General features: G+C 40.0%; 1 protein-coding gene across 5 annotated transcripts; it reads right to left on the minus strand.

Moving 5' to 3' along the window:
• Nucleotides 1–4,976: 4,976 nt before the first annotated feature.
• LOC140810948 (FRIGIDA-like protein 3) lies at nt 4,977–10,355 on the minus strand. Of its 5 annotated transcripts, none has more exons than XM_073168876.1 (5): nt 10,121–10,306; nt 9,382–9,410; nt 7,936–8,998; nt 6,111–6,289; nt 4,977–5,605 (listed from the first exon to the last, which is right to left on the minus strand). In XM_073168876.1, exons 3-5 carry the CDS (start codon nt 8,984–8,986, stop codon nt 5,183–5,185), a joined length of 1,653 nt encoding a protein of 550 aa, XP_073024977.1. In that variant the 5' UTR covers nt 8,987–8,998; nt 9,382–9,410; nt 10,121–10,306; the 3' UTR covers nt 4,977–5,182. The 5 variants fall into 5 exon arrangements, with proteins under 5 accessions (XP_073024977.1, XP_073024979.1, XP_073024976.1 ...); XM_073168878.1 differs by lacking the exon at nt 10,121–10,306 and adding an exon at nt 9,923–10,042; XM_073168875.1 differs by lacking the exon at nt 9,382–9,410 and having other exon boundaries at nt 10,121–10,355.
• Between the last annotated feature and the right edge of the window lie 2,962 nt (nt 10,356–13,317).

Consider the following 13,317-nt stretch of genomic DNA (forward strand, 5'->3'; position numbering starts at 1 on the left):
GCCCCGATATTACCTTCTTGGAGGTCGGCTCGGCTTGGGAGGTCGGCCAGGGAGCTCGGCGTGGGAGGTCGGCTGACCTCCCCGATCGACGGAACTGCTGTTATGGGAGGTCGGCTGGGATGACCTTGGGAGGTCGGCATGGGAGCTCGGCGTGGGAGGTCGGCTGACCTTCCCGATCGACGGAACTGCTGTTATGGGAGGTCGGCTGGGATGACCTCCCAGATGACCTCCCGCGCTTCCCTGAATGCCGAGTTCTCAATTAGATGGGCTACCAAGATCGGGCCGAGCCCATCCTCAATCCGGGGGTATCACGAGTCCCCCCCCTCAAGTCGAGCTGACGTTGTAAGCCAAAAGCTCGTTGTGGTTTGAGCTCTCGGTGGCCCATGGGCTGTCCTGAGATAGGTCGGCCAGGCACTTGGAGCTCGGCAAACACTAAATAATAACATGATGAGGTCATACTGAGAGAGGTCGACCGGGAGCTCGGCCCAACACTTAATGAAATAATAACACGAAGAGGTCATCCTAAGGGAGGTCGACCGAGAGCTCGGCCCAACACTTCATAAAGTAATAGCACGAGGAGATTATCCCGAGAGAGGTCGGCCGAGCTATGGGAGCTCGGCCCAACACTTGATGATAACCCGAAGAGGTCATCTCGACGGAGGTCGGTTGAACTTTTTAATGAAATAATAACTCGGTAAGATCGTGCCGTGGGAGGTAAGCTCGGCTGTGGTAGGTCGGCACAACCCTTCAAAAGATAATAACTCGGTAAGATCATGCCGTGGGAGGTAAGCTCGGCCATGGGAGGTCGGCACAACCCTTGACAAAATAATAACTCGATAGGATCATGCCGTGGGAGGTAAGCTCGGCCATGGGAGGTCGGCACAACCCTTCACAAAATAATAACTTGGTAAGATCATGCCATGAGAGGTAAGCTCGGCCATGGGAGATCGGCACAACCCTTCACAAAATAATAACTTGGTAAGATCATGTCGTGGGAGGTAAGCACGGCCATGGGAGGTCGGCTGAACCCTTGACAAAATAATAACTCGGTATGATCATGCCGTGGGAGGTAAGCTCGGCCATGGGAGGTCGCGCTGAGGGAGCTCAGCTCGGCCATGGAGCTCGGCCCAATACTTGGGAAAAATATGAAACTTTGAACAACGGATTTCTTGCCGAGCTGAGGTGAGTACTAACACCTGTCCAGCGTGATCGTGGTCAGACGAGCTATGCTGACATCAGAGCTCCTGAACTGAGTGTAGATGAAAAACCTTGTAAACTTGGCGTAACCAAGATGAGATGAGCTCTGAGCTCCTGAACTGTCTAAGGGTGAAAACCCTTGTAAAGTTGGCGTAACTAAGATGAGGTGAGCTCTAGGCTCCTGACCTGAGATCGGGTGAAAACCCTTGTAAACTTGGCGTAACCAAGATGAGATGAGCTTTGGACTCCAGAACTGTCTAGGGGTGAAAACCCTATTCAAACTTGGCGTAACCAAGATGAGCTGAGCTCTGGGCTCCTGAACTGACTGGGGGTGAAAACCCTTATCATGAGGTGAGCTCTGGGCTCCTGAACTGACTGAGGGTGAAAACCCTTGTCATACTTGGCGTGACCAAGATGAGGTGAGCTCTCGGCTCCTGAATTGACTGAGGGTGAAAACCCTTTTCATACTTGGCGTGACCAAGATGAGGTGAGCTCTGTGCTCCTGAACTGACTGAGGGTGAAAACCCTTATCATACTTGGCGTGACCAAGATGAGGTGAGCTCTGGGCTCCTGAACTGGCTGAGGGTGAAAACCTTTATCATACTTGACGTGACCAAGATGAGGTGAGCTCTGGGCTCCTGAACTGACTGAGGGTGAAAACCCTTGTCATACTTGGCGTGACCAAGATGAGGTGAGCTCTGGGCTCCTGAACTGACTGAGGGTGAAAACCCTTGTCATACTTGGCGTGACCAAGATGAGGTGAGCTCTCGGCTCCTGAACTGACTGAGGGTGAACACACTTTTCATACTTGGCGTGACCAAGATGAGGTGAGCTCTCGGCTCCTGAACTGACTGAGGGTGAAAACACTTTTCATACTTGGCGTGACCAAGATGAGGTGAGCTCTGTGCTCCTGAACTGACTGAGGGTGAAAACCCTTATCATACTTGGCGTGACCAAGATGAGGTGAGCTCTGGGCTCCTGAACTGGTTGAGGGTGAAAACCCTTATCATACTTGGCGTGACCAAGATGAGGTGAGCTCTGGGCTCCTGAACTGACTGAGGGTGAAAACCCTTATCATACTTGGCGTGACCAAGATGAGGTGAGCTCTGGGCTCCTGAACTGGCTCAGGGTGAAAACCCTTCTCATACTTGGCGTGACCAAGATGAGGTGAGCTCTCGGCTCCTGAACTGGCTGAGGGTGAAACCCTTATCATACTTGGCGTGACCAAGATGATGTGAGCTCTGGGCTCCTGAACTGACTGAGGGTGAAAACCCTTATCATACTTGGCGTGACCAAGATGAGGTGAGCTCTGGGCTCCTGAACTGACTGAGGGTGAAAACCCTTGTCATACTTGGCGTGACCAAGATGAGGTTAGCTCTCGGCTCCTGAACTGACTGAGGGTGAAAACCCTTTTCATACTTGGCGTGACCAAGATGAGGTGAGCTCTGTGCTCCTGAACTGACTGAGGGTGAAAACCCTTATCATACTTGGCGTGACCAAGATGAGGTGAGCTCTGGGCTCCTGAACTGGCTGAGGGTGAAAACCCTTATCATACTTGGCGTGACCAAGATGAGGTGAGCTCTGGGCTCCTGAACTGACTGAGGGTGAAAACCCTTGTCATACTTGGCGTGACCAAGATGAGGTGAGCTCTGGGCTCCTGAACTGGCTGAGGGTGAAAACCCTTGTCATACTTGGCGTGACCAAGATGAGGTGAGCTCTGGGCTCCTGAACTGGCTGAGGGTGAAAACCTTTATCATACTTGGCGTGACCAAGATGATGTGAGCTTTGGGCTCCTGAACTGACTGAGGGTAAAAACCCTTGTAAACTTGGCGTAACCAAGATGAGGTGAGCTCTGGGCTCCTGCAAGACAGGGTGAAAACCCGTGTAAGCTTCAATAATTTTGAAAGAAAAAGTGTAATTTTAATAATGTAACTGAATATAGCATCGAATACTTAGGTCCTTTCTACAAAAGTAACTGACAGAATAAAAGAAATTAAAGGTGTAATATCTAAGTGATGTTATTTGTGGAGGTTGTAAGCATTTCATGGCCTCCTCAATTTCTTCTCTGCCAGATCTTCGAAGTAGTAGGCACCCGAGCTAAGCTTATCCATCAACTTGAATGGTCATTCCCATCTTGGATCTCTTGAATGGTCATTCCCATCTTGGATCTAACTTTCCCACGTCCACATCTTGAACCTTCTTCCAAACTAAGTCTCCCACTTGAAAGCTCCTCTGAATGACCTTCCTATTGTACGATTGGGTTGTGCGTCTCTTGTAAGCTTCCATCCTTATGGCCGCGGTTTCCCTCTTTTCTTCCAAGAAATCTAAGTCCGCTGCTCGCCTCTCACTGTTTCGTTCATCATAGAATATTACTCGGGAGGTCTCTTCGTCATCTCTGCCGGGAGCACTGCCTCATTTCCATAAACTAAGCTGAAAAGCGTCTCCCTGATGCCAATCTTCGGAGTGGTTATGTACGACCATAGCATGCTTGGGAGCTCTTCCACCCAATTTCCTTTTGCATTCTCACGTCTACGTCTTTGCTCAATCTTCCCACAGACGGCGCCAATTGATGTTGCTGAAATCGGTGATGCTCATTGGGAGGTCGGATTTCACTGGTGGAGCTCGGTTCAAACCTTCGAAGGGTGGTTGGGAGGTCGGATCTTCACCTTGGGAGCTCGGATCAAATACCTCGACATCAAGAAACACAAACAAGAGTGTTAGAAGGGGGCCGGAAGGTTGTTCCGACGTAGCCCCTCCGACGCTCAAGTCAGAGAACAGAAAACTGAGAGAGAGTAATGTGAATATATGAATTGAATAAAACAATGAACGGAACCTGGTATTTATAGGAGAACAATAGAGTCCTAGTTTGGCAGATTAGGATCTTCAGAATCTTCGGAAGATTTGATTAGATCTTGCCCAGATTTCATTTAGATATCGTGCCAGATTTAATTAGATCTTTAATGGGCTTTACCTTTCTGGGCTTTGATCTCTGTGGGCTACGCGCTTAATATCTGAGTAAGAGCTCTCGTAGGTATGAGCCCGCCTGAAGTCAGGACCTTATGGGAGCTCGGCTCGGGAGCTCGGCAGAGGATCTCCAATCGCCCCGATATTACCTTCTTGGAGGTCGGCTCGGCTTGGGAGGTCGGCCAGGGAGCTCGGCGTGGGAGGTCGGCTGACCTCCCCGATCGACGGAACTGCTGTTATGGGAGGTCGGCTGGGATGACCTTGGGAGGTCGGCATGGGAGCTCGGCGTGGGAGGTCGGCTGACCTTCCCGATCGACGGAACTGCTGTTATGGGAGGTCGGCTGGGATGACCTCCCAGATGACCTCTCGCGCTTCCCTGAATGCCGAGTTCTCAATTAGATGGGCTACCAAGATCGGGCCGAGCCCATCCTCAATCCGGGGGTATCAAGTATCATGTTAAAAATCTTACGGATAGTTCAAAATGCCAAACATTCAGAAATTTAAAGGTGGAATCGTGCAAAGTTTAAAATATAGGTTGCCACAAACCTACAGAAAATTATAGAAAAAAATTCCATATTTTACAAGAACGAGCAAAAAGATATTCAAACACGCCTTAAAATTTTGCAAAAACTGTTAGTTTTTTTTTCTGAAACATTCAAAATAGGTAGAAAATTTTACTGCCCAATCTAACTTACCATTGACAAATTTCTTGGGTCCTAAGCCAGTTGCACGAGCTAATGAAATCACAAAAAGAAACATTAAGAACAATGCATGCACATATCTCTTCACAACTAAGCCAAAAAAACGACAGAAAATAAAACAAAATAATAGCGCAGCATTGTGAACACTAGAACAGAGCATATCTAATTAGAGGATCGTAATATCAGCTTCTACAAACAGACTAGAAATTAAGGAGGAAAAAGTGTCGTTTTTTTTTGGATAACTGAATTCGAACGGAATGTAAACTGGGACAACACTAAAAGTTAACAGATCATTATCAGACTGTCAGCATCTCTGTTAATTAGTGCAGATAAGCAGGTTGATACTGGTACGTGTTGCCAAAGAAGTTTACATGGTTATGAGAGAAGTTATAACTGGCCGTACCGAGAAATGTCGGAACATGGTGATCGTTTGGTCCAGGGTAAGCATATGGCCTTTCATAGATGTATGGGGGTCCATACCTGTCAGTCATTCTCCCATAGAAGTTCTTGTTGTCAGCAGCAGCATTAGCGACTCGTGGTGCATATCCACCAGCATTGGCACGAGGTCTTTTGGGTTGTGGTTTCGCAACTTCTGTAGCTCTTTTCTTGTCAGCCTTTGCTTTCTCGATTTCAAGAACTTGTTTCTGAAGTGGACCCACAGGGAATTGCTCCTCAAGCTTGTGATCTTCAATGCACTTGATCACAGCTTCAAGTGCAGCGAGCTCTTTCTCGTTTGCATCAGTCTGCAATAAAACAATTTTTAGATTCACCAGGATACCTGCAGTAGAAAGTTATAGAACTCTTTACCTGGGGTGGAGCTACCACCGTGTTTATGGGTGTTCAATTGACCCCATCAACTCCAAAACCTTTCCTCATCTATAGGACAAATTTATCTAATAAAATCCATTCAATGAACAATAAAATGGAATCCATGTGGTTGATAACTTCTTGATTTTACTTTCCAAATAATTATAAGTTGCTTTTTATTTCACAATTCGATGATTTTTTATTGAACTTAGATTGATTTCATAATCTTTTTCATTAAAAAAAGTGCAAATATAATAATGGTTATTATCTTGTGTGTGCATGTCAATTACTTTATTTACATTTATATTTTTTATAATTAATATTTTTAAAAAAATCATTTTCGCCCCCCACCAAATTCATTTTTCTGGCTCATCTCTGTTCTCTAACCAAAGATCATATCAATTAACGAAATCACAATTGACACGACCAGAGGAAACAGACCTGTGTAGAAGCAGTAGGTGACATATTTCCAGGTTTGGCAGATGCTGACACTTTTTTCACCTCAGACAAGTAGGATTTCAGTAATGAAATTGGTGAAAACTGATTGGTAAGCTCAAAAGCAAAAGCTAAATTGACAGCATCGATCTGCCTTCCATTCTTCACCAGCACATTAATCACGCCTGATAACATGCAACAAAAAGTGAAGTCCATAAAATTTTCATGCTTTGTAAGAGCAACTCGAACCATTCTCCATTTTGGAGAAAATCTTCAAAATGGAGTATCAATCTTGCTCCAACCATTCTCCATATACCTACTCCATTTTGAAGTGATGAATAGTGATTCTCCAAAAATGGAGAATCTCAACTCCATCTCCATATATTTTGGAGAATGGCATTATTTACGAAAATGCCATTCTCCAAAATTGCAAATACACCCTTTAATTTTTTTTTTATTAATTTCATATATTTAAATGTTTATTTCAATACTTTTACTAAATTTTAATGATTTTTTGGTATTATTTAATTTATTTCAAGTTTTCTCATTTTTTATTATTTATTTATTTATTGTAATTGAATTATTTTGATGAACACGTCCGATTCCAAGAGTTTCTTGCACGTCATCGTCAAATCAAAGACAAATCGGCTCACTATGCACTCCGAGATGCTCTTATTGACCATTTGTGGGAGGAATACTCTAATTCAGAACATTAGTCTTTAAATCATGTGTAGTTTATAATTATATCGATCTATGTATGTGTTTTAATGTTGTATGCGGCTTGAAATTCGATGTCAAAATAAATGAATTATGTTTTAAAAAAATGAGTCACATTTAATTTAATTTGTTTAATATCATATTACATAATTACTATTTTTATATTAAATAATTTGGAATAAAAAATATAAAAAATAAAGAATTTATAAAATTTAGAGAATATGGGTTGGAGAAGATTTTTTAAATAGAGAATGCAATACTCCATTTTGGAGTATATAGAATGAAAAAATGGAGAATAGGGTTGGAGATGCCCTAAAAAGATACAGTACTAAGCAAAACTTTAAAAAATAAAAAATAAATAAACACGCAATTTAGATCCATAATGGACCATCTCACTTCTAGTGGATATTGGAATCAGAAAATCTTCTAGCAAATCAAACAAGAAAAAATATTTAATTTAACCTAAACCTTAATCAAGAAAAGGTATGGCAAAAGATTAGCACTCTCCTCCTATCCAAATTGCAAGTTTGAGAGCTGACCTTCTCAAATGAATTGTGTGCAAAGCAATCAGTGATAGAGAGCATTGAAAACAGAAAGAAGTGAAGCTGACAAAAAACCTAGTTTGATTTCTAGACGGCCAATTTGTAAGTCTGGGGTCATTTTGTTCTGTTTTTTATCGGAATAAATGATAAGGTCTACCTAGAATGAGCTTATTTTATTTTACAAATTAAACATGGGACCAAAAGTTAGAAATGTAGCATGAAAATTTAAAAATGATCAAAGGAGAGTTAAATCTTTGTCACACCACGCTTGGTTAGAAAAGCAACTGAAATGCTTGATTATAACTACATAAAATTCTATCTTTTACTATGGTAAATTCAAAAAATCTGGCGCTAAATTTCATCATCCTAAAGTCAAAATGACTGATAAAGTTATTGGTTTATTAAGCAACTAAGTATGCATTGCACCTGAAAAGAATAGTGGTAAAGAATGAAAAAATAAGGCACTATTTACCAACCCTTCTTACGAATCAAATACTGCACACATAGTATGGGGTTTTGACAATTTAGACATAAGAAAATGTTTAAAATTTCAAGTGTTTGCAGTTACCAACCTGGCATTTTATCTGACAACCCAAGGAAACGGCATAATTCAGCTGTCTGTCGACGACGAGAAACCATGGGAATTAGTTTGATCAAGATTTCATCATCAAAATCTGAATTAATACCAAAAGTAGCCAGAAGCTGCAGAAATGCATGCGCCTCTAATGAATTTCCATTGTTGGCATCAACGTCGAGATTATCTAATATGGGTTTCCAATCTTCAGCAATCACTCTTGCTCGTTCCTTCACATTTTCTGAGATAATGCCAGATACAGAGTGAACATCAAGATTTACGAATAAACTGCTAAGGCATTCCATCAGCATGATACAGGTCCTGCGAAGTCCTAAGAGATTCGAATCTTTCCGAGCATCTGACTTTGGAGTTTCCATGCCATAAAAACCTTTCAGCGAGTCCAGAACCAGGGAAGCAGGGTCAGCTGCAGCCCTCAATGCCATAGGAATTTCCTCCCTTAATGTAGTAAGATTTTTGCGGTTGTCCGATATAAATTTGTGTAGTCCTTCTGAGTTCATCAGTTGGCAAAAACTCACCAACTCTGGATAAGACTTCACCTCTACATGCATATTTTCAAAAGGCTTTTTCACCCTAGTATATTCACTATCTACAACAATGCGATCAGGCATTCTTTTCTCCATGACAGGTTCTTCGGCTAGGTTCTGTCTACATGTGGTACCTGAATCCAAAGAAAATGGCTTTTCCTGATTCTCCATTGCAGTCAAAATAGCCAAGACAGCGGCATCTCGCTTTTCTTGAAGCCTTTCAAGAGAATCTTGCTCCTTAGCCACAATAGCTGCTTTACGCGTCTCCAACATCTCTCTTGATTCAACTATTTTGGTTTCAAAGTCCTTTTCTCGTTCTTCTAGTTCATTGAATCGTCTTTTCAAGGACTTCTGAAGCCCACTAAAATGCTCTTCAAGCTGTTTCCATTTCAAGTTGAGAGTGATAGCACGGTGGCTTTCAAGTTCAGCAAATGCTTTCTGAAGTTGTTGTATCTTAGAGGCGGTGGAGTCCACTAGTGTGGCAACTGATATGTTGTCTTCCATGACATAGAAATCCTGGAATAAAATAAAGTCAATCATCAGGTCACCACAAAAACAGAAAAAGAAAGCAATCTCAAATTTTTCAGAAGATGATTGCTTTTATGGGAATATGTTGGTGTAAAGAACATATAACATATAAGATATGTTGGTATAAGGAACACAGGAGATTCAGAAATGGAAATCCTTTTCCATTAAGTCATGAATGTGTGGAGCCAAAGGTGCGAGAAAGAAGACAATCCATACAAAAGGTGTCGTGTGCATTGAAAGAACACAGAGAAAATTGACAAGGAAAAAGTGATATCTAGCGAACGAAAGCAATAATGATAGCCCCCACAGGAGCGAGAAATAATTAAGCGGGTATACATAGGGATAATGTCACAAAAAAAAAAACAGCATACCAAGTTAGAGATACTTCTATCAGCACACCCTGCAGAAATAAACCATTAGAATAAAGAAACGATGCACCAGAAAATAAATAAATGAAAACCAATGGTCATTTCTTGTGCAAGAACTGATTTTGATTGGAAAAGAGAAACCATGTTGCTGAATTTGATTTGGTTTTCCAAATTATCGAATTAAAAAAATAAGCGATTTTCTAATTTTATCATTTTTTTTCTTTTATAATTATAATTTTATTATTAATGCGCCTTTCAGCTGTTGGCTCTTTCTGGGTTATCAAATCAAGAGGTTGCAAAGATAATGAGCTCTGACACAAGTACGCTACCAACAAGTTAACTTACATCGGATACAGACAAGCAAATAGCAACTAGAAAAAAAGAAACCCGCTCCATCAATTCAACGACTTAAATAAAGTTAAATCTTCATAACTTAGATCAAATATGCTTCACAAGAATAAACATAAAAAACATCATCAAAAAAGTAAAATTAGAACTTTCCAACGTGAAGTACACCACAAAACAAGGTTAATCAAGAACATACACTCAGATTGAAGAACCAACAAACAAAGAAAAATAATCCAGTAACTTGAAACACAACAGAAGACCAGCAGCTCGGGGACTAGCTAAACTTAGTTGATATAATTGGAGCCAGCAAAGCAAAAGATGAACGGCAGCTCGATCTGAAAACTGAAGGGAAGAAATAAAGGAACACACAAGAGAAATGGATAGAAGGGTTCACCGGATCGGCCGTAAGAGGTGGCGGAAAGTGATTTGGCGGCGGCAATTCGGGGAATCAGACTATTTTGGCACTTGGGTAGGAAGATTTTTGCGTGCAGCGAATCCCTAAAGGGAATGTTCGGGGAAGAGGAAAGCGAAGTAGAAGGGATGGGATGTTTTTATCAAGAGAAGTGAGTCTGACAGCTCGTATGCTGACATCACATGCACTCCCACTTCCCCTTGCCTGGACGGCTGGACCAATCTGACTAGTGCCAATTGTGAGGCTAAATAACACATAATTTTTTTTATAAATTTACATATTATATTATACAGAAAAATTTATGTGATATGATCTCATAGATCGTATTTTGTAAAAAATTATTATTTTTTATTCTAAGAGAATTAATTTTTATTGTGAATATTGGTAGGGTTGATCCGTTCACAGATAAAGATTCGTACGACAGTATCACAAGAGACATACTCATGTTCTATATATATATGTGTGTGTGTGTGTTTGTTTATTTTTATAAATTTAAATTTTATACAAATACTTGAAGATAAGGAGCCATCCTCCAAAAGAACCTGTTTTTTTTTTTTTTCTGTTTCTTCTTCCCATTCAACTTTAAAAAAAAAACTCATTTTTACTATTTTATCCAACTTATAAAACAAAAGGTCGGAGGGAATAGTTCCCCATTTTCATGACTCTTTTTTCTATATAAATGTTTATGTCTAATTATGTATAAAAATATAATATCGTTCTTTCTAAGTTTCTCGAATTTGAATTTTACATTTTAAAGTGATTGATTGTTCTAGAAATTATTTTGAAGTTCGCGAGAAGCTAAAATAGATATTGTTTGGAAATTTTTAAACTTATTTTTTAGTTAAATCACAATCATATCCTTAAATCATATAAAATTGATCTATTTTAATTATCTCAAATTTGATACTCACGTCATGAACTATTTCATCAATTATATGTTTACATACTTATTATTACATTATAAATATTGTATCAAAATTAATTTATTTTTTATAGCGTGAATCCTGGAAAAAAATAATAAGCTTAATAAAAATAAAATATAAAAAATGACAGAATTTGTACAAAAACACAAAATATGTAAAATAAAATTCGGGAAATACAAATTATATAAAAATGCAAAACATTATTTAAAAAATAAATGTAATATGACAAATATTTTAAAAATATAAATGTCAACTTGTAATTTTAAACCCTGAAAAAAACATAATCAAGAAAAACGTAACATCTAACTTTCCAGCTAAAATCCGAAAGGTTTTCTAGAAGTCGAAACTGAAGGAGATGCTCAAAATCAATGGAAAACACTTTCATACCGCTAAAATCTAGGAAGATCTTCCTAAAAAACTCTCTTAATTAAACACTAATGTGTCTTTAAGTTTGAAGCTGGTGAAATATTTATAACTGAGATTTACAAGATATATACTGGCCTATTTTATACATTTGTAGGTTGGTGTTGAAGCAATCACAAGGTGAATTGTACAGCACCAATCATTTCACTTGGTGTGAGCCTACTGCCCGCAATAAATACACACAACTTGCTCCATTTGAAAATATTTGTCAAGGATACACACACACACACATCACCCATTTGCCCAAAGATACGAAGGCCCGTACATGTTGTTAAATATAAATTGGGTGTCGAATAACATGACATCAGTTTAGAGTATATAGAAATTAAAAAGTAATTGTTGTGTTTGATCGAAATGGAGGAAAATAAATTGCTTATTTATCGAATTAATATGATTTTGTTTGGAATAAATCAAAGTAAATGGTTGCGCAGATTGACATACTGATACTTCCAACATTACAACGTTTCTTTGTTCAGTCACCTAAATAGATAAACCGAAAATGTGCAAATATATCTCTGTAAAATTGGTACAGCAATTTTTGTAAGAGAGAATAGAAATCATATAAATTATATTTTCTAGCCTGGTTAGAGTCGACCATCAAAGACAACTATTCGTTTAAAAATAATCATGAACTCGAAATATTTACAGATATTACTCTCTCTGGTTACGTTCTTTACACTAGAAAAAACTCTACCCAAACAAAAAATAACATGTACTAACTTGAAAATATGTCCTGGACTCAGGGTTTCCTCAAGGCAGAGGCTGCTCCCATTACAAGTTTACAACTGCCAATATGATCCCCACAGCCGCCCCAACAGAGGCACCAAATGCAGCTTGCTGACAAAGAATTGGATTTAGCCAGGGCATCTCGATCTGCAGATCCAGAAACTCCACGCTCCTTTGCGAATTCCAAGAAAATTCGATATCTAGCTAGCTCCTTCAAGTATAGAAAAGAAATAATCAATGTCACTTAAAAAATTAATCCAAAGGTGGCAAAATACAACACGAAGACAAAACCCTGACCCAATTTTACATAGAATTGCATTTTGAGAAAAAAGTGATTGAGAAGTACCCGAAAATCTGCTTCCTCCTTAGTGTGGAGCACTTGGTAAACAATTTGACAGAGACCCGCAACACCTTCTATAGGGAGAACTGCCGGTTTCTTTTGGAAAGGCATCCGGACAAGATTTAACGGAGCAAAAATAAGGTTTCCCTATCTGTGGCGTCGCTGTTCACAGCATTTCATGAGAGAGAAGCACAAACAGCACTGGGCACAACATATGGACATGAATTGATCACCACGGTTGTGCTAGGAGACACTTGATATGCCTGAACAATAGTATTAATAGCTTCCTTTTGCCGGTGTGCACTAACAGAAAATTTGTTTGCTTATAGCAAGGACCCAAGGAACACCAAGAGATTTTGCCTCAACTAGGAATACAGACAGAGCTGGTGGTTGTGATGCACTCGAGCCACGTCGAGGCACTCGGTGGGACAAGTTATGTACAAGAACAACCAAATCCAAATCTATTTTCTTACTTAGATCACGAATTCTCTTCCACCGTCCATCCCCGAAACGGGAGGCCTCCATATTCAAATTCTGAAATTTGAACAGGGGAGAATAAGTGATACACGCACCTCCAATTTACCATTAACAAGCTAAACAAATGTATACAAAACAAGTAAATGAAGCACGTGATAATACTTCATAGGTCAAACAAGTTATCAATGACAGGCTGAGATAGCCAAGTGGATAAAAGTACATGGGTTTTGAGAGGGTCCATTTTTTGTCAATCGTTCATCGCATAAATAAAATGATAGCACAAATTTCCC

Source organism: Primulina eburnea, chromosome 13 (assembly GCF_022965805.1).
Source record: "Primulina eburnea isolate SZY01 chromosome 13, ASM2296580v1, whole genome shotgun sequence".
NCBI classification, from domain to species: domain Eukaryota; kingdom Viridiplantae; phylum Streptophyta; class Magnoliopsida; order Lamiales; family Gesneriaceae; genus Primulina; species Primulina eburnea.

Coding starts and splice junctions, on each gene's coding strand:
- LOC140810948 (XM_073168875.1), bottom strand. CDS start 8,986: ATGGAAGACAACATATCAGTTGCCACACTAGTGGACTCCACCGCCTCT. Junction 6,290..7,935: donor GTTGTCAGATAAAATGCCAG/GTTGGTAACTGC, acceptor GCATGTTATCAG/GCGTGATTAATGTGCTGGTG. Junction 5,606..6,110: donor CACCTACTGCTTCTACACAG/GTCTGTTTCCTC, acceptor GTTTTATTGCAG/ACTGATGCAAACGAGAAAGA.